The sequence below is a fragment of the Tetrao urogallus genome, assembly GCF_951394365.1.
Source record: "Tetrao urogallus genome assembly, chromosome: 1".
Lineage (NCBI taxonomy): Eukaryota > Metazoa > Chordata > Aves > Galliformes > Phasianidae > Tetrao > Tetrao urogallus.
This window is the reverse complement of record NC_136813.1, coordinates 22,843,541-22,869,596: the sequence shown is the minus strand read 5'-3', so window position 1 is coordinate 22,869,596 and position 26,056 is coordinate 22,843,541. Positions and strand designations below refer to the sequence as shown.

At 34.1% G+C, this 26,056-nt stretch overlaps 1 protein-coding gene across 3 annotated transcripts in view; it reads right to left on the bottom strand.

The window, feature by feature from the left end:
• The window catches only part of NBEA (neurobeachin), a gene marked incomplete at both ends in the record, with an annotated part of 460,977 nt that overhangs the window by 320,469 nt on the left and 114,452 nt on the right, over positions 1-26,056 (bottom strand). For all 3 annotated transcript variants that reach the window (XM_079549697.1, XM_079549699.1, XM_079549698.1), the window contains 12 exons: positions 303-1,322; positions 1,518-1,710; positions 2,056-2,179; positions 2,421-2,502; positions 7,199-7,307; positions 10,237-10,329; positions 11,512-11,609; positions 11,718-11,780; positions 13,083-13,162; positions 20,081-20,249; positions 20,854-21,006; positions 22,567-22,675. In XM_079549697.1, the coding sequence (XP_079405823.1) occupies positions 303-1,322; positions 1,518-1,710; positions 2,056-2,179; positions 2,421-2,502; positions 7,199-7,307; positions 10,237-10,329; positions 11,512-11,609; positions 11,718-11,780; positions 13,083-13,162; positions 20,081-20,249; positions 20,854-21,006; positions 22,567-22,675 (2,293 nt within the window). The remainder of the gene's footprint in view (positions 1-302; positions 1,323-1,517; positions 1,711-2,055; positions 2,180-2,420; positions 2,503-7,198; positions 7,308-10,236; positions 10,330-11,511; positions 11,610-11,717; positions 11,781-13,082; positions 13,163-20,080; positions 20,250-20,853; positions 21,007-22,566; positions 22,676-26,056) is intronic.

The following is a 26,056-nucleotide window of genomic DNA, read 5'->3' as shown; positions in this document are numbered from 1 at the left end:
GTCTACATAAAATAAGGGAAGCGGATGTGGATGAGATTCTTTTAGCTTATTTATTTATTTATTTTTAATTAAAGCATGCACAACCACAACAGTTGTTTTTTTTTTTTTACACAGATGTAAAAGATAAGAAATTTAGAAATTTTCAAAGCAAATTGGCTTGCAGGATGGACACCTGTCATATTACGCAGGAAATATACTTCAAAAAACTTCAAAAATCTCTCAGACCTCAAACTGCTAATGCATTCGGAAGTAAAGAAGAGTGATTATAAGAGATGTATATAGCTACAGCACTTGAAAGTTACCTGGGTTGTGGTAGTGGTCTGGATCTTCCGTATCTCCTTTCCTGCTTCTTTGCCATCATCAGATCTTTCTGTGTCTGATATTATACTTCCTGCATCAACATTAGGTACAGTTTTGCTACCAGAAGATTCTGTTTCAAGAGTTGTGGCAGTCATTTCAGCATATTCTAATCCTTTAGATGATGAAGCCAACTCCCTCTCAGAAATACTACTCATTCCATCTGAAGTTGTGTGAATCTTGAACTCCTTGTCCTCTATTATACTTGAAGTACATGTCATATCTACACTACCCGTCATATGTGCAAGTAATCCCAAATCGTCATTTACACCAAGATGCATCTGTGTGTCTTGCACATTAGGAATGGAAATATGATTACTTGAAAGTTCAGGTAGAAGTTTCTCCTCCTGACTAGGTATTTTGTCAAAGAGAAATGAGGTACTGTTAGTAGAAGGTTCATCTTTCTCATCAGCCAGAGTTATTAATGGACCATTATCTTTTTCCTCATTCTTCTTAATAATACCTACACTTCCATGAACATTGTTTTGGAGCTTCTCAACAGCAGCACTATATACATTATCTAGAAGTGATTCAACTTCTACAAGTGCACCATTTTCTCCAGTTACTAGTGTCTCTGGTGATAAATCCATATCATCAAGTTTTACTTCAGTAGCTTCTACCTTTTCAGCTTTTATATCAACTAAAAGGTCATGAACTTCTACATGCACTCCTCCTCCTGGTCTCTCAGTACTTCCAAGTACATCATCAGACACCTTTGTAGCCATGAGCAAGTCCCTTGTATCAGTACTGACAGGGTAATCTGTTTCACTTTCTGGACTTTGGCTTTGTGAAAGGTCTTCTATCTCTCGGATTTCCATTCCACCTTTTGCTCCCGTTGTCTGAGATGAAAGACCTGAGATAGTGCTTACATTACCCTTCTTCCCCTTTTTTATGTTTTCTTCCTCTTGCCTTTGATACTCTTCATACATTTTTGCGAGGTACTCCTTGTGAGCCTCATATGTGACCTTAAGAAAGAAGAGATTATGTGGATGAATACATGCTGTATCACACTGGACAAAAATTAACAAGAATCTTACAAACGCCACCTTGACATGTATGAAGATAGCCACCAGATGGCACCAAATCACTTTAAATCTTAATACATTACTAGTCACTGTGCGGGAGTTACCAGCATATAAAAACATCCAGTCGTTTCTTACCTTGGAATGAGCTATAGAAAGAGTATCCACCCACACTCTCCAGCCTCCCCATTCATATTTTATTGCATGATACAAGAGAATACGGAATATGTTGTAAACCATCTCAGTGATCTTCTGCTCTTCAGAATTCTTAGGGTTAATGTATCCCAGAGAAAACATCCAGTCCTGCCACACTGAACACTGAAGTAAACATCTAAAGTGAAATAATTAGGTCAAAATATATCCAGAGAAAGCTTCTTTATTTTAATATTATGATGGTTAAAACAGGAGAAAAGTAACATGGTGCATCTACTCTGAAAGTAATTCCAATGGTAAGAGAAAACCTAGAAAATACATCAGGGTCAATAAAAATTTAAATTATGTTCATAAAAGAATAACCAAATACTATTTGTGGGATAAGGAAAAGCTACCACAGACATATTACATTAATTTTTATAGATTCCATTTAAACTGTAGAGTATACAACTCTACGTATAATACAACAGATTGCTATTACTCATGAGTGAAGGAAGAGAAAATACTGTCCATAGTGACATACCTTCTGTTTTCACGGCTATTACTAAAGAGTTTTATCATATCAGACAAGAATAAACGTCGAACTTCCATCAGCTCTGCACTTGGTGTGGAGTTTTTTAACAGTGTTGCCACCACCTTAAGAATCACTTTGAAAGAATAAATTAGTTACAATCACACATTTTAAAAACATTTGGTTTAAAAACAAAATAAATTAACATAAAATTAATTGCAATTATATTTCAGCAACGAATGTAAACAGTAACTGAAACCCAAGCACACTGGATAGATGCTAATTAATTATTTGTGCTTCATGTGCCACATCCTTTCAAAGAAAATAAAATATCAAGGTAATATCTTTATTGTTTAAAAATAATATATAGTTCTTACTTGGATTCTGTATTTTCACTGTAGAATCTGGTTCTGGATGGGGTTTATGAACAACTTGAGTGCATACTTGTTCCGTCAAAATCTAAAACACAGAAGTTTATCATTTTTAATTAAATGCTACAGCGTATCTTTTTATTATTATTTTTTAAGGTCACCATTTATCATAGCCACATCTCAACTTCATATCCAAAATCTTCGGAAAATATTTTTATTCTTCAAGAACAGAATCAAGCTGATGTTTTATTAGATAGCTCAATAAATATCCAAGGTGTTTTAAAGAGATACACTATGAAAAATGTAATCTCTGTGTTGTACTTCATGTTTGACTTGAAATGTTATTTCTCAAAGAAAGACAAAGCATATTAGCAATGCAAAGAGAACTGCCTAAGATGCTATTCCAATGCTCACACTTTGCCTTAATCTCTTCAAAATTTCTAGCACCTTAAAGCCTTTAACACCTGACCACTGGAGATAAAAAGGGAAGAGGTTTTTTTGCTTGAAACACCTGCAAATTCCTAATGAAGTAATTCCTATTTACAGAATACCTATTGTCAGATTGTATTTACTGTTGTTTGGACTGTGTGTATGTATTTGTTACAGTAAGCAAAATCACCATATTTGTCTCAGTTCAAAGATACACCAAATGTGTACAGCAACTCTAATATACGAACTGCAACACAGGTGTTGAATAAATACATCAGCTACATTTAAGAAAATCTCTAGTAAAATGTTTTATACTGAACAAAGATTATGGAAGTTTTCACAACCAGCATTAAAAGTGAAGCCGATTGATTAAATTTTGCTGTGAGCCAAAAGTAGCTTTCCTATAAATTTCAACTGCAGAAACTGACTTAATGCTATTTAATCAGAAAGCTGGTGAAATCAATAACTTATTCAGGTTTAAGATCCATTAGTGGTGGGACATGTTAAAAATGCAAGAGTATTTCATTAACAAGTTTACTTTTGTTTAGTTAAGATACTCTGTGTATATACTGAATGTGAGATAAATCTAAACCAACAATCAACCCTCCCATTACTGCTCTCAAAACAAACATATTTTTTTCCAAGAACATCAGAACAGATATATTATCTCTGCAGTAGCAATAAATGATAATAATAAACTAGAGTGAGTTTCTAGCAGTAAGTAGATTATCTAAGCATTTCTGCCATGTTAACTTGGTATTACTTTTGTAAATCTGTGGTAGGGTTCTGAAAGAGTGAAAATACTCATCACCCTTCAGAAAACTTCAGTTCTGATTTTAACGCTGCTGTAAGAAACATGTCAAAATTAGGAATTCTCAGAAATGGAATGAAGATTTCAGAAATAAAGAACAAGAGACAAGAGTCAAAATTTGCCTGGGGAGAACGCTGAGCAACATGATAAACTTTAAAGTTAGCTGTGCCTTGAGCAGAAACTTAACCTAGGCAACCTCCAGAAGTTCCTTCCAAGCTAATTTTTCTATTCTGCTAATTTAAAAGAATATCATTTGAACATAAAAAGATTTTAATAAATAATATTTTTTTAAGAAAACTGCATTTTCTAAAAATATCCTTCATTCATAACCTTCCTATTCACTGATCAAAAATTCTTACATGAGCACTATATAACCAAAGATATTTTCTTATATTCCTTCCATATCCAAACCTAATATTTCTTGAAAATGGGTTTTGTTTTCCTCAGCTGGGAGAGAGGAGTAGTCGTATACTACATTACATAGGAATAGCCATGTTATTTGACATAATCACAAAGACAGATCAGTCTCCCGTTTCACAAATTGTCCCTGAAAAATTAATTAGTCTGTATTGAGGCAAAACCACACATGTTTTGCACCAGGCTACCTGTCACTGGTACTACGTATGCAACTCTGCTTTGAAGAGTAAGCTAACAGTTTCATGGTGTTAATGCTGGATTTCCAAGAAACATATTTAAGCAACTATATAAACAAAACATACAATTAAATCATTTTACTGGTAATTCATATTTATTTTGAAGCATACTCTTAGCTCATTCGTTAATCAATAATCAAACTAATACCATCTGTAAACACAGTATCTTTGAGTGGGTTTTTACATATTGATGTTTAATATAGAATGCAAATGCTTGCTTGTAAGAGAATATTGAAAATGACTACAACAGTTCAGGGGTAAATCTTCTGTACTGCTGTGGTCCTGTGGCTCTGCCCTAACTATAAGCTAACATAACTGAAAACTTAAGCTTTGAAGTGCCTTTGAGTTGCAATCAGTCACTCATGCATCTTCCCATTTCTCAAAGAACTTTAATCTGCTAAATGCAGATTGAAAACAAGTGTGTATAGATGGATTCACAGCATTATCACAACATTATCAGAAATGTATTAAATTAGGTGATATCAAAGTGTGAGTGAAAACAGAGACTGAAGTCAATAAGGTCAAATAGTATGCTCAAAAATCATAAAATTCAAGACAAATACTTGTGTACATGAAATGAAGGCATTTAGGTACTGCTTTTATAAAGTTCCTTTTCTTAATCCCTTAACTCGGAGCAAAAAGTTGCTTTTTCAAAATGACTGAAATTTAACCATACCACCTCAATATTCTCAACTGAGCATGTTCATGTGTGAAGACTTTTCAGATTGTATGTTTAAAGATACTACTTCTCTCTGGGGTCTTTTTTGTATTTGGTTTTGTTTATTTTATTTTAACCACAGTTGTAAAATCCAACAAATTAGCATATTACTTATAGATCATGTTGTGCAAAAACTAATATTAACTTGGAAGTAAGCCAATGATTCACATATTAACAATCTAACTGGGAATTTGGAGGATATACAACTTGGGGTTCAATTCCTTCACACAGACAGGTTCAGCAAATTTGGTAAGAGCACATTTAGATCTTTTCACTATGAAATTTACAGTGTCATCTGTTAAAATACTTTTTACAAAACAAATTGTCTAACTCTGTCATAGGACCAAGATTTGATAGGATTATTCTTGCCCTATCTGTTCGGATTTTATGAAGTCCAAAGATTGTATCTTGAAAATCAGCTGCAGATATAAAATCACACAAGGAAAATACAAAAAAGAGGGCTGTGCTACTTCTGAAGATGACAGATGAAACATGGTAGGAAAAACGATGGAGATGAATGCTTTTTTAATTGGTTTCCTAAGGGCGAGATGACCTTCTAGAAACTGGGGAAGGTAAGAGGCCATCATTACAGATATTGGAAGAACATCCACAGAGACTCAAGTTGCCAAGCCACAGCAGAGTAAGCTTACTAAGCCAGAGAAGTCACCTGATGTGTACAACAAAAAATACATGGGTATATGTGTATGTCATTGGTAAACAGATGATGACCAAGCATTTACAAACACAGCAGAAATTTGTCTACATGACACAGATTCAGAATTCCAAATACAAGCACTCATCAAGTATTCCTACAGAATTCTATCTTTTCAGGAACCAATCCTCAGTATCCACTACATTTTTCTGTGTCTGAAAGAAAAAAAAAAAAACACTTTCTTTTTCCCAGTGAAAAAATCCTCAGAATAGAATCTTTGCAATTTTTAAGTTATCATTTTATGAAAAAGAACTGAAGGTTTGACAGTATGCATTTGAAGGCATACAGAAATGGTTTTGGAACAATAATGTATAAGCTAAAATGTTTACCATTAAGACTTATGTCTCTGTGAGAAACTGGTGGATATTTAAATGCTTATAAGTCACATTTACTTTTCTCAGATAGTATCTTTGTTCAGCTATCATTTTACTACTAGTTGAAAAAGCAATTTTCAAAAGAAAAAAGTTTTAGCATAGAAGAACAGGTCTCTGGTCCTTTTTTTCTTTTCTTTTTTAGCTATCAACATTTAAGTATTAGGTTCTATTATATTGCCATATTGCCCTGTGTAAAACTATAAAGTTTTATAAACAACATGTAAAAAGTATGACATTTCCAAAAAATAGTCAAAACACAGAATCATAGAATCACAAAGGTTGGAAAAGACCTCCAAGATTATCCAGTCCAACCGTCCAACTATTACCAGTGTTTCTGAGTAAACCTTGTCTGTTAGTACAGCATCTGAACGTTTCTTGAACATCCACAGGGATGGTGATTCCATCACACAGCCCAATTCAGCGCCTGACTGCTCTTTTGATGAAGAAAGTTCTCCTAATATCAAACCTGAATTCCCCTTGCTTAACTTGAGGCTATTCCCTCTCATCCTATCAGCAGTTATGTGGGAGAAGAGGCTGACCCTTCCCCCCTCCCCACCACAATGGAACCTCCCTTCAGCTGGCTGTATAGAGTGCTAAGGTTTCCCCTCAGCCTCCTCTTCTCCAGACTGAACAACCCCAGATCCCTCAGCTGCTCCTCATAAGCCCTGTGCTCCAGACCCCTCACCAGCTTTGTTGCCCTTCTCTGGACATATTCCAGGGCCTCAATGTTTTTCATGTAGTGAGGGGCCCAAAACTGAACACAGTACTCCAGGTGCAGCCTCAACAGAGCTGAGTACAGATGGACGATCACTTCCCTGCTCCTGCTGGCAACACTATTTCTGATACAAGCCAGGATGCCATTGGCCTCCTTGGCCACCTGAGCACACTGCTAACTCCTGTTTAGCTGAATGTGGCAAAATTCTGAGCAAAAGTGATCTTTCTTAAAACTTCTATCTAAAGTTTTCTCAGATGTCTTGCAAATCAGAATATTTCAAAGCACAAAGTGTATTAAAAGGTTATATAAAAATTTAATTAAGCCATAAATTTTATCATAGAGATTAAAATCTGTATGTTTAATAATTTGTACCTCATAAAGCGTATTATATGTTGTAACGGTCACTGTATTTGTATGCAGCATCAACCTTTCTCCAAGAAGAGTGAAAAGACTGTGAGTATGCATGATTTCAACCTTTCGTCTGGAAGAGAAAATAAAAATATGCCAGCTATGTCTAAGATATTAAAGTAAATGCAAAAAAACGAAAGCTAAATGTTTTCATGTTGTACTGAAGAGTTTTATAACCAGTTATTCTGTAAATATTATGAATAAAACATAATTTAAGATCTTTCCCAATACAAATGCTATTGCAGGAATATATAAATGCTATTGCAGTAATACACAAAGGTTCTCAGCAAGAAATTTTTTTGTATTTACAATGTGCTTTTGTGTTAAAAAATGGCCCAGAATTCTCATACACCATAATCCTAAAAAAGTATGAAATTCATAGTGATTGAGGTGAATTTTATAGTCAGGACCAAGAAAAAATATCATCTTAAAAAGTTGAAAAGAAAGCAGCTCACATCAGTGAATTCCATCTGTCCTAAAAATTAGTATTGTTTAACGAAATACAGCATCATGAATAGAATACTTACTGTATATTTCATCATTATATTTATCTACTACTATAAAAATACAAAACAAAAATAATTATTCAGGTTAATTAGTAATGAAAGCATCATAACGATATAAAAGAAAATACACCGAAGTTTCCCAATTGTTCATTCCAAAGTTAACAAAGTCCCTTTTCCTGATTACTGATCATAATACCACAGGCTTAAATTACACAGATTTGTCCTAGAACTTTTGAAAGTAATACTTTACGTTTCAAACATCCATAATAGAAAGTGGCAACATCTTATAACAGTGTGTACTTTTCTGCACACTGAAGAGAGAGTTATCACGGAATCATTTGAGTTGGAAGGGACCTTTAAAGATCATCAAGTCCAACAGCTCCGTAATGAACAAGGACACTTACAACTAGATCAGGTTGCTTAGAGTTCATGAGTTATAAGAAAAACTACACGTTCTTGTGACTATGAGGCAGTGCATGGAAGACATTTCAGAACAAGTATATCTAATCATTGCAGAAAAAAACATGTTGAACAGCATATATAACACAGGCTAATACACTGTGTATCTATAATTTGCTGTATTTAAGATTATATATATTTTCAAATAAAATATTATAAATGTAAAAGCACATATAACTCTGTTTTAGGAAGATTTAAAAGTGTAGATTAAAAAAAAAAACACAAGTAAATGACTATCACTGTTTTCAGTGATGAAGTAGGAAAAGTCAAGGAGGCAGAGAAGAAAAAGAACAGGATTTTGCCTCCTTCAAAGGTTAGGCAAAGTAAGCTATCACCACAGATGACAAAGAAAAATCAAGTAATTTAACTAATCTCCCAGCACATCACTAGTCACTTCTCCAGGTAATCAATTACTTTCACTCTATAGCTTAATCTGCACAGAATATCCATGAATGGTAATTGTTTTTTCATGTATACATTGGTTATTAACATTATAATTTATGAAACCTGAAACAATACAACATCTCTTTATGCAATTATGCTTTAGAATACTAAAATAGAATTGCAACAGAATGTCTGCTTCCTGTAATATGAAATAAATTTATACGTAGTTTATAATTTTATGTGGTTTACATTTTTATAATTTCTTAGAATATCCTGTGTTTGACCACAGCTTTATATAACAATGCATATGAAGATGTGCACAAATAGGCACATTTCACAGGCATTAGCTGTGAGATCTGAAAATGAGGAGGATTTTTACATGCTGAAGTCGACCATAAAGTGAACAATTACCAATAACCCAGAGGTTGCGTTGTTTTTTTTTCCCTAAATGAAAGTAACAGAATATTCAAAGATATCTTGGAAGATGCGGAACATACAAATGGATTTCAATGAAAAATAAGTTATTTAACTTAAACTCTAGTTTGCTAGATATGTTATAAATGAATTAAACAAATGTACTTATTTGGAAAAAGGCCTCAAATCAAATCTTCAACTGGTGTACTTTACTTAATCCAACTTCAATTAATTTCAATGATTTTCAGTAAGTTCTAATGTTAGAAAAGTCCTTTGAGATTCTTGAGTGGTCTAAGAATTTGCTTTATCAATTCCCAGAACACTACTTGGCTTGCTCAATCCCAAAAGAAAATCCCATTTGTGAGCGTGTTCTCAGTTAACCAGCTCTCAATTATGGTGTCATACTTCATTGACGTTACTGAGACAAGTTTGTCTAGCAATACTGCACTCTGGCTGACCTCAAAGCTTCTTTTCCTACTATGGTTTTATATGATGAAGTCTACTGTGAAGAGCACTGGTAATTCCCATCCTACATACTGGAATATTTTAATACAATGGAGAAAGTGAGCAGCCCCAGGCTACACAGTACTGTATTACAAAGTACTTTTTAATTCTTTTTATCTTCAAATGAAGAAAAATGAGACTCAGTACACCTATTTTGTAACACTGGCTCATTTTAAATGTGACTATTTCTTCCTTCCTTTAGTGCAGAGGCATGTTCTTATGTGCTTTCTTTTTATTGATCATCTACTTACTTCGTTTACTTTCCTTTCTGAACATTTCCCAGTGGAATAACTTATTCTATTTCATCTTTCCCATCAGTGTGAAGCTATTTTTAAAAGTACTGCCCTGACACATTTATTGCAATCACACTGAAAATCTCAGTTGCAAATTTTTGATGACAGTCACATATTTCCTATTACCTTTAACTGAACATATAATTTGTTAAAATATATTTTCAGAAAATGTTTTTAAATAATTTTAAGTTTTAATTTTCAGTATATCATACATTTGGTAGATAATCACTCTAACTTTTCAAACTTCATTATAGGAACAAATTAACTACAAGACTTATTTTTTCTTAGTGTATAAAGACATTAACTGCACATTATTAAATAAAAAACCTACCAACTTTAAGTTATTTCTGAAGACTATCAAATTAATTAAGATAATTATGACAAAAGGATAAGAACTTAGAACTTACATACACTACTACAATAATTTAAAAATTACACTTACTTATGACCCAAGTGTTTGAGAAAATATCCAAGGACTTTCAAAGCTTGCACCCATATACTCTCACTTTTGGAAGCCAAAAGTTTATAAATTACTCTAAAAAAGGAAAACAAATTCAATACTTTAAACATCACACCTACAACCTGTTTTTCACTGAACAGTAATATTTTATAATGAGGTTATGAAATAATAATAAACTCAACCATTTACACAAAATGAAAGGATACACTGAAAACAACAAGCATAGCATAAGAATTTGATCACAAATTCTTTGGGTCAGAGGTATGGTGTCTCGTCACTCAATTCAACGCTTCAGAACAGAAAGCAAAAACTTCCCTAATGTTTCTATAGCAGAAAAATAAAATCAAAGGCAGGCTGAGCAGCTGTGGCTCAAGACAAAGGGAAAAAACTGGAACACAATCACATCTTGGTGTTTCTTGTAGTACCTGGATGCTACAGAAAACAAAAAGTAACTTGTTTGCTTGTTTTGCTATTTCTGCTATAGAAAAATAAACAGAAAAAAGTGTCCTAACTGAGAGTACAACCAGTATTCCTAGTAGTTTTGTTTCAGCTTGCGTTGCCATTTCAAACAACTAAATACAAGTAGTTGCATGCAATTTTACATACTTTATAGGAAACACAGTTGAATTTATCAGTAATAACCATTTTTTCTATTTTAAAAAGTTTCTTTTGTTTTCCAAAGTACTTTCACAATAACACAAAATAAAAATATATAGTAAGCATTAAATTATTAGCAATAAACACTGGAAAAAATGCATTACCAAAGTAGGTTTAAAAAAAAACAAAAACACCAGAAATACTGCTTGTCTGGTAATGATCAGTTACTGAGTCTATGAACAATCACATAAACATATACATTCCACAGATATTTTTAAAAATATTTTCAGAGAAAATATAAGAGGGTTAAAGCATGATCTCTCTCATCTTCCTCTTCTCCCCAAATTATGTAGAGCATTTAGAGTATTCAAAATAATTCTGAGATAGATACTTGGCTTTTTGATGCTTCTTGCTAATTACATATTCTATTTGAGATGGAGAAACAAGTACAGCAGTTCATTTACCTTCAAATATGAAATTTCCTCTCAAGAGGAAAACCTCTGTCTCAGAGATATCAAAATAGTCTATTTCTTAGTTCTATTTCTAAGTTATAGCTTAAATAACTAAAATTCTTGAAAAATCATCATGTGTGATAATGGAATCTGGGGAATGCTAATATTGAAACTGTTTTTAAAACATTTTCTCACTTCACTGTCTTACCGTATCCCATTTCTCTGATCAAAGGCAGGTATCATGGATGCTGGATGTTCAGACATCAGTGCCACCAGCAGCTGCAGCACATCATGAATATTTTCATCCTGTATGACAAGCACCAATGTTACTCTACAAACTAACCTCAACAGCAGGCTTCTCCTAGAGATCGTACAATTGATTACAGTAAAGGACGGGTAATTACAGAAATGTACCTCGTGCATTGTTAGCAAGTAATTTAATATGCTCTGCAGTTCATCTTCTTTCACACCTCGATCCTGAAAAAATGAGATGGGATATTTTTTCAGAGAAAATTCATTCTGTAATGCTTGGCCTAAGAAAAGCTTGGACTCAGTCAAAAGCCCTGGAACGTGTTCAAAGGAGGGCAAGAAAGCTGGTGAGGGGTCTGGAACACAGGGCTGCTGAGGAGAGGCTGAAGGAGCTGGGAATGTTCAGCATGGAGAAGAGGAGGCTCAGGGGAGACCTCATTGCTCTCTATAACTTCCTGAAGGGAGGTTGTAGTGAGCTGGGGATCGGCCTCTTCTCTCGTGTCATTAGTGATAGGACCAGAGGGAATGGCTTCAAGCTACGGCAGGGGAGATTCAGGCTGGACATTAGGAAGTATTACTTTTCAGAAAGGGTGGTCAGGCACTGGAATGGACTGCCCAGAGAGGTGGTGGAGTCACCGAGCCTGGGGGTGTTCAAGGAAAGACTGGATGTTGTGTTGAGGGACATGGTTTAGTGGGAGCTATTGGGAATAGGTGAACGGTTGGACTGGAAGATCTCTTAGGTCTTTTCCAACCTTGGTGATTCTATGATTCTATGATTCTATGAAATAATACTATAAAATTACTATTTAAATTCAAAGAGCTACTCTATTTTTTTCCTTTTCTTTCCCATATCACATTGGCAGTACAAAATAGCCTGAAGTAAGCCTTCTATTCTTGCTAGATACAACTCTCATGGTGTGGGCACTCAGATGATATCATGCTAGATACAACTCATGGTGTGGGCACTCAGATGATATCAACTATTGTTGTCACTCCTCCAAGCCCTGACACACAACCAGAAAAAATTCTAGGAATAAGCTGGGGCAGAAAGTACTTTTTTCCAGACATGTCTCAAATGGCAGATTATAAATCAAAGACCATCTGTAACAGAGAGAAAGAGCCAGAAAGAGTCCTAAACGTTTCATGCAGCAGTAGGACCTTAAAACCAATAAAGCAGTAACTAATTTAACAACTTCCACAACCTTTTCCTTTGATTTTTTTATTATCAATCTATTTTCACATAAAAATGAGCCCAAGTACCTGAACAGTTCTACAGTATTACATATTATTTCTGGAAGTACTTTTAATAAAATATATATATCTTAGTTTGGTCAGGTTAATAAGAAATATTATACGGATTTGCTACCCTTACGTTCATTGTTAGTATGTGCATCAACCTTAAAATTAACCAGAAACAGATATAATACCTGATAGGTAGCACATATTTACATCTTTGGAAGAGCTTATTACTAAAAAGAAAGAACCTATATAACAGTCTCAAAGATTTCCATCTGGAATAGCTTATTTTACCTTCAATATAAGTTGTTTCAGAAACAGAAGCATGAATGCTCTTAGTGATATGATTTCTTTCTGTGAGGGTCGAGGACCATCTGGAAGAAGCAAAATATACCACATTTAAATATAAGCTAACTTCTTTAATAACTGCAGTTTCTTCAGAAAACATTGTTCTTAGAAGAGATTTCATATTTTATTCATTATATAAGAGCATATATTTGCAAATGATATAATTTAAAGCTTTACAGAATTACATTTTATAACTACATAACTTGAGCACTGTTTCATTTAAAAAAAAAAAAAAGAAATCCATATATATGTAATCCATATATATGTATATATAGATCTATATATAAATATTAAAGACATAAGAACATGAAGAGCAATAACAAGATTGCAACTCGCACAGCTAAATTAAGGTATACACTCTATAGATTTTCTTCTATGAGCTGGGAGTTGCAAATTCTAATACAGGCAACAACTCTATTCACAAAACCTAGTCAACTGACCCAACGCCATGATAAAAATGCCCAATTCAGGATAAAAAAATCAATAGTTCCATTGTTCTACATTGAGTGAAATTCCACTGACTTCAACAGAAATTCAGACACACCTAGCACAAATCTACACTCTAAACTTACAATAATATAAATTGAACAATATGACATGAATATGAAGGTGAATTTTATCTAAAATTTCTGATGACAGTAACTCAGAACAACTAAGCCACTATGTTAAATGCCATAAGAATGATGTCCAACAGAGCAGGAATTAATGAAATATTAGTCATGGCCATTACCTGCAAGCAGAAACTGAAGCCATTTAATCAAAGAGAACTAAGGATTTGGAAACAAAAATGTTAAATTTAAGCCAGCAAAAAGAATGTCTGTAATTCTTTATGCTGAAAAAAATGTGCTTGTGGAAGTATACTAGTAAAAGAAAAGTAACCAAAATACTGAGTAAGTTATGGATACTACATTCCCCCCTTTCATAAATAGTTACGGTTGAACTGGAAATTTCTTTTTTAAATTCCTACTTTTCAAACAATGTGTGCCAGTCTTAGATTTTGTACAGTGAATGTAGATGAAGGTTAATTTCAGATTCACAGTTAATTCACATTTCTGCTTGAAGGCGAGATGGAAGAAAAAGAGTGGCTGATTCCCTCAAGTTTTCTTCTCTGTTCTGAATGGGAGAGAAGATAAGAACTGGGTACTTTTCTGAAAGAAGCAAATAAGTCTCAGCCTTTTCTCCTACCATCACATGCAACAACAGTGACTGTAACCCGCTGTAAAGGCTTTGATGCTACAGGAACTGTTTTCTATGAATACTGTCTAATGGTACTATGAAATACCTATTACCTATCATTAAAACAATTGGACATTTTGCTACTAAAGGCAGTACATCAAAAATCACACGTGTTTTTCTGGTTTGTTTCTAGCCAGCAGTTATTTTTTTCCCCCAACTGAAATGCAGAATTGACTCCTCTAACTGTATCACAGAAATCTGTGTCTTTACGTTGCCTCTCTCCTCCCACACCTTATCAGGATTCATATCAGACAATGTCTGAAAACCAGGCCTAAAAAACAAGGTGTTTTGTCTCTCCTGAAAGACTGTAATTATGGAAACTGAAAGTGGAACACTAAGTCAGTGAAGAGCTCTGCAAAATATTTCTGTAACAGAAATTTCAAGAAAGGATTAAAAAGAAGATATCCCAAATGATGCCAATATCAAAAGGTTCTTGAGTTTCATACTTCTTATTCAAACACCCATAGTTTCTCTGGAGATATGGGAGAACCATATTTTCAGTTCTTCAACACACAAGGAACAGAAAAGGCACCTTCTCAAATCCACTGATGACTTGACTTTCCTTTAAATATCACTCTGGTACTTATTTTGAAAAGATGAACCCTCAAACAAAAAGACTGATAATGTGATGTGAAGATTTCTCTAATAGTTTTAAGTATTATCACTGAAATGCATCACTTTGCATAGCAAGATAAGAAGAGTTAAATAATTCTCCACTCATCCTATTTGTATCCAAAATCCACAGAAGAAAATAATTAAGGAAAGAAACTACCACTAAGCAATTTTTACTCAATTGCCTGCTTCACAGGCAATCTTTAGATGCTGCAAACATTTGAAAACGTTATGATCTTGCATCTTCACATCCTATTCTGTGAGATTTAACAAAATGTTAAAGGCATTTATGTGCCAAACCAAGAGAACAGCTATAATCATAGTTCCAGTGTAAAACGTAAAACATAATCAACATTGGAGATTGTTTCCTGTGGAAACTGATTTTACTTATGCTGCTCTTCCTGGTGTCAGAGTTATTTCACTGGTTTACTTTAACATGGCCTTCATCAAACACAAGTCAGCTTTTCCTGACATCTATTTACAACTGATAACTGAAGCAAAAGCAAGCAAACAAAGAACAAGAGTAAAATAAGAAAGTAAAATCCATAGTTTTAAGATTAGAAAAACATTGATCCATATATGTGTATCTAACTACATATGATGGAAAATGATCAATCAAAATTACAAAAAAAAATATGAAGCAACTACACGTTTTGAAATAGTGTTTCTGATACTCGAGAAGGAAAAACAAACACAATACAAATTTAGCATACTAAATCCAAGAAGAAACATCAGTTTGAAATAAAAAAGCAATAATGAAAGAGGTGATAGAAAACCAAATTTGAAACAAGTATTTGAGTATATCAAATAATTCTAAGTGTTTACACCTCCTATTTTATAAGCTGACTACCAGAAGAAGCAATGGTTGAACTTTCATATTTTTTAAAGAAAACAGTGTTAGCCTAATGAGAAGCTTCAATATTCAGACAGTTTGGCTTTAAATGGGGTATACTGAACTGTCAGTATAGGAAATTTACCCACTTGGTGCCTTATTGAGACACAAGAAGGCAATAGGACCTTGAAGCAAAAAACTTATATGTATGTAAGAGTAAAGTAAACTATCTCCACCTAAAAAATGGTACTCCCATACAAGATGTAGGAAATATACAATTCAGATAGCTGTGTAAATAAGCTTACATTTTTAAAAGATAGCAACTTACCCGAAAATAGTACAACACTGTCAAATTTCTGTTACTGGTAAGATTTCCATTACTGTTTCTTTCAGTTTTGAAAAGTCTGACGTAAAATTAGCTTAGAGTTTCAACTGTCTCCGCTAAGGAGATGCCGTTTTGAAATGCTGGAGGGACGGGATGCCACCCAGGCTCAAGAGGTGGGCCCAAAGAAACTTAATGAAGTTTAACAAGGTCAAGCACAAGGTCCAGCAGGACATACCAAACACAAATACAGGTTAGACAGAGAGTATATTGAGAGCACACCTGAAGAGAAGGACTTAAGGTTGTTGATGGATGGAAAACTCAATGTGAGCTGATCTATTAAAGTGAGTCCAGGGAAAGGCCATGGACTTAATCAGAGGGCTAGTGCAACTTTAGGGAAAAATAAGCCCATTTTCAAGAAGAGAAAAAAAGAAGATCTAGGGATTACAGGCCAGTCAGTCTCACCTCTGACCATGGCAAGATCATGGAGCAGATCCTCCTGAAGGCCCTACTGAGGTATATGGAAAATAAAAATGAGGTGATTGGCGGTAACCAGCATGGCTTTACCACAAGCAAGTCATGCCTCACAATCTTGGTGGCCTTTTATGATGGAGCTAGAGAGTCAGTGGATAAAGGAAGGCCAACAGATGTCATCTAGCTGGACTTGTGCAAAGCATTTGACACTGAACCACATGACATCCTGGTCGCTGAACTTGAGAAAAATAGATTTGACCAGTCCATACTATGATTTTCTCCTATTATGATACTTTTCTGTTTCTTACAGTAAAGTTACCAGTCACAGATAATAGGGCTCATTTTTTCATTCTGAAATATCAAATGCCACTTAACAAACGGAACTCCAACATCATTGTATTTGTACATAGAATATATACATATAATATATAATATCTTATACATACAATGTATAAGATTTTTGCATTTACAAACTTATTTTTACCTTGTAACAAATGATAAACATGCAGAGAATATGTTGCATAGTAGCTGCATGCAGACTAATAAAATCAACACAAAAATAACATTCTGGAATAGTTAAATTTTCCGAATTACTAAAGTTGGGGAAGCTATGAATTGCTGAAAACAGAGATGTAAAGAAAAACCATTACATAATATTATCTGCAGCTTTTTCTATTTATAGTATTCTAAGATTATCACCTTGAATCCACCAGAGCCACAAAACATGTTGCCAGATTGCAGTTAATGTTAAAAGAAAGGATAACATCTGGTGAAGAAAAGTAATTTAATATCCAGGCAATTAAACATTTTGAGAAGTTTTCAAGAATTTTATCAATTGATGAAATTAATTAATATGAGTTGGATAAGATAACTAATATGAAATTAAGTTAATATGAAATTGAATTCAGCAACCCATCACTTCAGCAATTATATTTCCACAGTCATTTACTTGCAAATCATCAAACCATTTGCTACCTGTAACGTAAGAGCTGATTCACATGGACAAAATGCCATAGCTATGATGGATTTGCTGATACAGTACCACCTCACTGATCATCTTTCCTGATAAGCCAACAAGCTTCAACTCAATACAATGCCCATTTTTAGATGAGAAGTATGACAAAATACTTTCATATAATTGTATGAAATACGTAAGTCTTTCTGCAGTTTAAACAACAGGGAAGAGGATAAGAAAGAAAGAAGAAAAACGTAATCTGAAAAAAGGCACTATTAGCTGTAAATCTAACTCAAAAAAAGTGGAAATGCAGATGTAGTGGCTAAAAATATGTATGTTGAAAATGTACATTGCCTCACCATCTATTGAATGATTTCCCAATTACACTATGCAGGCCTTAGTAATTATGATTTTTGTTGTACTGCTACAACAAACAAGCAGTAATCTGCACTATCTGATTACCTTTCAGGGAGCTATCTGGTTGCATCCTTAGAGAAATAGAAGATGCCTCTAGACTGAAACTGACACAAATAAAAGAATGTACTATTCCCTTAAAATACATAAGAAATAGAGATAAAAATAGGGAAGTAAAACATCCATATGTATGCTAACTTCGAGTTAACTGATTCATTTCTCCTCCCTAAATCTGTGTCCTTTGTACTCCATGTTCAGATTTTGAAGAATAGATTGTATTTTTTTTTTTCTAGCTACTCAGTTGGCATTACACTTACAAATACTCAAAAAATACAGCTTAGTAATACAAATCTTCTGCAGAAAGAAATGTCACACAGTTTCCACAAAAGCAAGCCCAGCCAGAGGGAATTCTGGAATATGCAATACATTCATGAAGTGTTGTTAGCTAATAGCATCATGACACAGAACTCTAGGAACTCTTTTCAATTAAAAGACAAAAAAGCATGATAGTAATAGCAAGAAAACAATATTATCAAATTCACAATCTCAAAGTGGTTGAACCATCTTCCAGATCACAGTCTGGAAGTAAATATGGTTGACATCTGGAAAACTCACCTCTCAGTAGATGGCCATTTAACAGAGCAATTGTAATTGTGGTGTAGCTGTTATAAACTCATTGGCTGGGCTTTTAACAAAATAATTTATCTCTGAGTTAAGAGCTGGTTAACTTGTCTGGTGAAAAACTGTACCCCCTGCAGGGCAACCCACAGCTGAATAGGACATCCAAAGCGTGAGGCAGGAGAGAGTCAGCCCTATGGTAGGATTCATCTCATCCTAATTTCAAATGTCTACAGCATACTTACAAACACACAAGACCAGCTTCTAACCTTGCAAAGGAGATCTAGTCAGCCAATGGAATCTAGAAAGCAAATGCCCTTCAACTCAAGTAGCTCTCTAGTCTTGCTGAGCAGAGTCTGCTCTTTTTAGGTATTTTTTAAGCAATTTTTAGTAACTGTGTGAAGAATATAGTTAGTCTAACATTACATTATGAGATAACTATAAATGAAGTCCCAGTTCCTATTTTTTGATGAATAAATAAAAATGGAAGGAACAATTCTTATCTTAGACTGAATATGCTCACAGGCTGCTCTTTATAAGCAGCTTCACTGCTTATAAGGATACCTAATCTAGGATAATAGATCCTAGATAATCTAGGATAAGTATTGATTCTTACATTTTTATTTAACCTCCCTCCCCCACCCAAATTTTCATATAGCTATCTATGTAGCTAACATAATTGAAGAATTAGACAATAGCTTATACACATTTAGATTCTTAAATATTTGGATGTGTGACAGCACTACAAAATCTCCCAATTGTTCAATTTCACAACATGACAGTAATAGTTACAGAATAAAAATAATTTATGAGGTTCTCACATGAATTAATTTTTTAGAGATTTTCTGCCAAATCCTCCCTTCTTTGCACAAGTAGTCTGCTAAATGTAATGACATTATAGTTGGAGAGTATAGGATTAGAATGATTTGATGCTTTGGTTAATATGCATCTGTTACATGCAGCATTTAGCCTGCATGCATTATCGTATTTTGTTGTTGATACCTTTTAATACTTCCTGAGTTAGATCAAGCACATGGCTATAAACAAAGTTAAACCAATCTGTTTTACAAGAGCAGAGAGAAAATATTACTGAACCGAAAATATACTTTAGAGATCTCAAGAGAAATAGAAGTTTCCATTCTGTTTTCAAAGATCAATCACTTAACAATACCAAACAAACATTATCATACTTAAATACCAAAAAGCGTTGTTATGAGAAATAGTTAACATTTTTTTCTTCAACACAGTAATTTTTTTCTGTGTTTTCTGAAGTAGTTGCACATAACTGTGAAGACCACAGTAAAAACCTTTTGGGAATACCTATAAACATTGGAAAGGGTGTCAGCAACTCACTTATCAGAGTTGTTGACGGCTGGCTTACTGCCAACTTACCTTGTCTGCAAGCCTTAGGGACCTTAACAAATATATATCAAAGATTTTCCTATAGAGGAAATGCACATAATTTCTTTCTTTGTACTTACCTAATCCTTTAGGAGTAATGCCACTGCTATCAGCAGGATTAACCACCCAGTAGTAGTATTTCAGTGTGTGCATTAACTGCAGTACAGTTCCTACTCTGCGTATAGTGTTATAGATTGTAGCAGTTCCAATGAATTCAGCTGATAAGTAGGTATACAAGGACAATTGCACCTGAAGAATGAAATAGTTATCTACATAAGTGTAAGCTGAGTATTAAAAGACTTCAAAATTTCATTGGGAATTAGTTTGGATGCGATTAAAAACAATACAAAAAATATTAGAAATAACTTTAATGAGGGCAGAAACTGGTTTATCATCACTGGATCGTCACCTGGAATGACCTCCTGAAATTCCTTTTAAGAAAAATTATATATGATTCCATCATTTACGTACTGATACATGTGTTGCTTTTTTGTTGCTTTTTTTTTCTTTTTCTTAGTCTTCTTAATGCTTAATCTGTAGGAAAACCATGCAACCTCCGAAATTTTTTTGACAGAATTACCCAGAATCTTAAGCAAGAATTTAACTGCTTTTACAACTGTATAAAAGGCATTGGAGAACATAGTTAAGCAATGGATAAACTTCATGATCAAAAGTATCTTTGCTATTACAGTGCTTTCAAATTGAAATATATATATATATATACATATAAATTATGTATATATATACATATACATTATGTATATATATATACATAAGTACCGTAGCATAAAAGAACATAACTATTTCACTTCAGTGTATAAAGAGTCACAACATACTTCAAATGTACAACTACCTTTGCAGGGGTATGTATCCAGATAGCGGGATTAAAAAGGATGTGATCACATAATTGCTTCAGCAGAGGTGCTCCATGAGACAATCCATCCAAATATTTTGCAAATGATAAAAATTGTTCCAGAACTGCTCTGGTTATATGAACTCTAGATGACTGGGGAAAAAAAAAATTAAAAAGAGAAATTTATAGATAGATCGATAGATCGATAGATAGATAGATAGATTCTTTAATATACTTAATTTCTTAATATCTAATGATACTTAATATCAAATGATATTTTCACAGGGTTCATCTTTACAAAATACATGGAAACTCATATGTTTTTATTTCATTGGATAAGAAAGGAAACAAACATAAGCAACTTATGCTTTCTAATAAAACTGATGGTCTTTCTACGAACTACATTTTACAAAACATCAGGCAATAACTCTGAATAAATTCTTGTTCTATTTTCTTTTTTGTTTGTTCGCTTTATTACAATCCAGTCAGCATTCTCCATCCCACAGAAGAACACCTTGAGAACTGTGTCAGAAAACCTTAGCTCTTCTTCAGATAGTTTATGAGTTTTACTGAAATTATCAATATGCAAACACATGTTATTAGCAGATTTCTTATTGTTAAATTTAAGAATTTGAAATATTTGGGTTCAAAGTTTCCTCAAATTGCAGGAGAGTTGTTCAGCTTCATAGCTATGCCATGAAACACTGTTGAGATCTGCTCCTTTGCAGACACGGAAGGCAGACTTTCACAAATTTCTTTATGTACCAAGCAAACAAAAGGAACCAATAAGAAAAAAAATGCCAAACATCCTTCTATTTGCTTTCCTTACAAATTGTTCCATTTACTTTTAATGCTATAAATACAGTCTGAGAAAATGCAAATTTGTTATTTTTAGATGAGAAGTCCATTTGTCAGTAATAGTAGTTCAGCAAAACCCTAATAGTGATTCCTTCTCAAATGATTGTTACTATATTAACCACATGTTGACCAAAAATACAGTTGGAGTCATTCAAGAACATCACAGCCATAAGATTCAACTGTAAATATTACTGCCTTAGCAATCTTAAAACAAACTACTGTCAGCTGTATTTAATTATAATAACAGGACATTATAATGGTTTGGGGCCAGAAGGCACAGAGTGGTCATCAAGCAAGCATCTGAAATGAACCTCAGCTTTGTGATAACTGCTCATCATGTCTGAAAGCAAACAAGCAAAGAAAACACCCCTTTCAATTGTTTCTCCCATAAACAAAATTATGTTACAGCTTTCCTTCTTCAAAACCCAACTCAATTATTTTATCAATTTCAGAACTAAGCCACAGAGGATTACTTTAATTTTTATTAACACGCAAATGCTACAGTAAACCTAAATTATGGCATGTCTGAGATATGCATGTATAAACTAGGAACAATGTAACTTTCCTAAAGGACATGTTGAGGGACAAAGAGCAGAGAAACACAAAGGAAAATACATTTAAAGTGATTCACAAAGAGCTCTAAAGAAAAAGCATTAATTAGACAAACAGGATCAACTCCAGAGTATCATCTATTTGAATACTGGGAGATAAGAAGACAAAGAAGATGAAAAGGCTCCTCTAGAAAGCTTAGAAGTATTGCAATAAAAAATGTTTTATACCACAGATATGCCAAGTGACTGAAAATACCATAAAGACAGGAGAAATACTAAGAACAAAACCAAATAATACCTGTACCTTTTCAAGGAGGTAGCCAATGACTAGAAAGCCTTTTCCACCGAGCATCTGTTCTTGCATTGCTACTGAACTCTTAAGAAGCTCAACCAAGAAAGCCAATAGGGTAGCACTGCATGTAAAGAACAAGCAATTTTCATGTTACAAATACAGAAAAATCATTTTTTTACACTCTCAACATTAACCATCTATTAAATTAACAGAAAAAGGCTTAAGGTGAACAAGCCCTTGAAAAAATTCAAATGTTACATTCCCTGTTGACAAAATTCTCCAATGGTTGTTCTTGTATTACAATAGTAGAAATCCCACTCCTACCACTGAGTTCATATTCAAGTAGACAGAATTGGAAAAATCATTTTTCCAGCTCTCCTTATTTAACTGTAGAATCATAGAATCACCAACATTGCAAAATGATAATTTAGTCTCACCATCCACCCATCACCAATGTTTCCCAGTAAATTATGAGTTTACCTCAGTACAACACCTGAATGTTTCTTGAACACCTCCATGGACAGTGACTCCATCCCCCCCCCCGGGCAGCCTGCCTGATAACTCTCCCAGAGAAGTATTTCCTAACATCCAGCCTGAATCTAGCCCAGCACAACTTGAGGCCATTTCCTCTGTGCCAACTATTTGACCATCCAGACTAATTGTGTTAAAGAACAAGATATGCAGATATGCATAATCATTCCATACTTTCAATCCCTGTAGTCACTAGTATACCATGGAAATGAGGCCTCAAATTGCTCTGCAAGCAACAACACCCAGCACAAACCGCTGTAAAACCACCAGGGTGCAGAGCTTCTATCATACTTTCAGCAGATCAAGCATGAAAATAAATTCTAGGCCTGACCATTCAGGAATGCACAAAGAAACTCAAGAAACACTAAGGAAATCACCCAGTAGCCCATCCCAGAAGTTCTCAGTGTCTGTGAGGTGTTCAGAAACCTCCAAGAGGGTTGGAAAAAAAAAATGGTGCTCAGAAAGGTTACAGTTTAAAAGCTGAAGAGATGTTAAAGACCTCAGGGAACAGCAAGAAGGTAAACTATGTTATGAAAAACAACAAACAGAGGTAATACATGGCAGATGAATTCAGCATGGGAGAAAAAAAAATCACAATGCATTCTTGCATTGTGTGAAGGAAACAAAAATATGCTCATGTGTTGCCGAAAACCCAGAGGAAAAGGGGGAAAAAAAAAAAACTTCTGTGACAGAAAGATAATATTGTACATTATTTTGCAAATAGTTTAAAAAAGTAGGTGACATAACTGCACTGCACTGACTTAAAAATGAAAAAATGTCATACTTCTTTTCTAAGAATAAAATATTTTTAATAATTCCTAACTGTGCAGACAAGTATCTGTTACCATAAATGTTCTCATGTAGGTGGTGGACAAGACAGGGGTGAAAATTGTAGCATTTCCAACTATGAAATAAAGGAAATGTCCAACTGCACTTTATAAATTTCAATTTTACACAGGTTATTTAGGTAGCTAAAGGTTTCCTTGATATCCAAACACAGTCTTCAACACTGAAATAAATGTTGATATCGGTTAATCCCTGTCAGTACCAAACACAAATTAACATGCCGAGGAAAAGAATACCCTACACAGTGAGCAAGGCTGGCATGCAAAAAGCAGACTGCAGACAAAGGACATGCTGTGAACGTGAAACAGTGCCTTGTCTTGCTTCATTGCTGGATGGTCACAATAATCAGTCTAAAAATCACAAAGAGAATTCTCCACAACGTGTCAGCAGTAAAAGAACACAGATAACATCCACTTGCAGAATTCAAAAGCTTCTATCAAAACAGCCTGTCAAACTGTCACATCAATTTCAAAACAGATTATATGCATCATTTTTCCCTTAACATGATGGAAAGTTTCTACTGTATTTGTTATTTAAAAATAAGGCACCCATAATTTTTTCAAACATGGCTATCCATGAGAAGGTCATGTAAAATTTGGAATATTTGTATTTAGAAAAATTCTAGAAAGTTGAATGGGTCAAAGAAAAGAGCATATCAGTGATATTTACTTTCTTACTTTGTGAGTAGCTCTATGACTTAGAAGAATGACCCACTATGCATAAAGTTAAGAAACAGAGCAGAGTTGTGGGACTAGGACCTAAACTGCAACAGTGAACACTACTAATATTATATTGAAAAGACAAAAACTACTATTAAAATGCATTTAAAAGATTTTTATACTGTGAGCATGCCACTAGACTTAAGTTAATGGGTTTTACTTTCACTTCTATGAGTGCTATTCCAAAAGCCTGTTCCATTGCTTTACAATTTATTTGTCTGTTCTATGAACTTAAATGGAAACTCATGGACTGGAGTTATTTGTATTTCATATTAACATAATTTTTTTCACACTGGCTAGAAATTCTGATACGACTCCAAATATAAATTATAAGGAATAAGGACTCTGTAAAACACAGATTTTCTGTATTTGCTACTTTTTAATTATATATAAAACATACCAGCCAACTCTGAAATAATCAATGGCCTGATTAACTTAGTTAATATTTAACCATGCTACAGACAGAGAAAGACACGAGCTGGTTCTATGCAAGTAAGACTCAACGAACAAAGTTTTTTAATTCAGAGCCCACATGTCATCTTGAAGATTTTAGCTGTTTTTAATGGCATTTGACACATTAGCTCTGTACAGAACTACCATACCTGTCACTGCAATGTGACGCCAAAGTTACCAGTTTCATGGAAATGTATTAATTCAGCCTATACCTTTGTGAATGTACTATGACTTGTTTTAAGTCCAAAACGGCTTTGAACGTCTTTGAAATCAGGTATCCAAAGACAACCCAAAGCCAATCTGCAAAGATTCATTTCAGGACTGTCAGATGTCACTCAAGCTACACTCTTCATCTTTTTGCATTAGCCAAGATTGCCACCATAAACAACAGAATTCACTGTAGTATATATTAATTCAAATCTTGGGATAGCACGTGTGAATGCATCATTACGCCTTCAAGCACGTTAAAAACTTCAAGTACCAGAAAAAGCAGTTAAGGAGAACAGCCTGACATTCACACAGAGGCACAATGTTTGAGGTGAATACTGTATGGCGCAACAGCATTGATGAAAATTAGCACTGTAATTAAATACAGCTAGCATTTGGTCCACATCATTATGCATGAAATGAAGTAATTAAATACACCTTACAAATTTTAACTGATACAAAGACTTTAAAATCAAAAAGGAAGGGCTTTAAAATTCTCATTCTCATAGGATGCTGAACTATTACTACCTGGAGAAAATGATCAAAGAGAGACTGAAAACAGATTACATGCTTAGTCTCATTTTATCCCCTGAAATCTTCCATATATTTGTTTCAAGTGAAATTTCTATTTTGGAGGAGGAAAAAAGGAATGAAACTGCACTAAATAACAGCTGTTGCATGAAACAATAATTTTTACGTGTCATCTTATCTATGCTTTATGCTGGAGAGCATTCAATCTGCCTGAA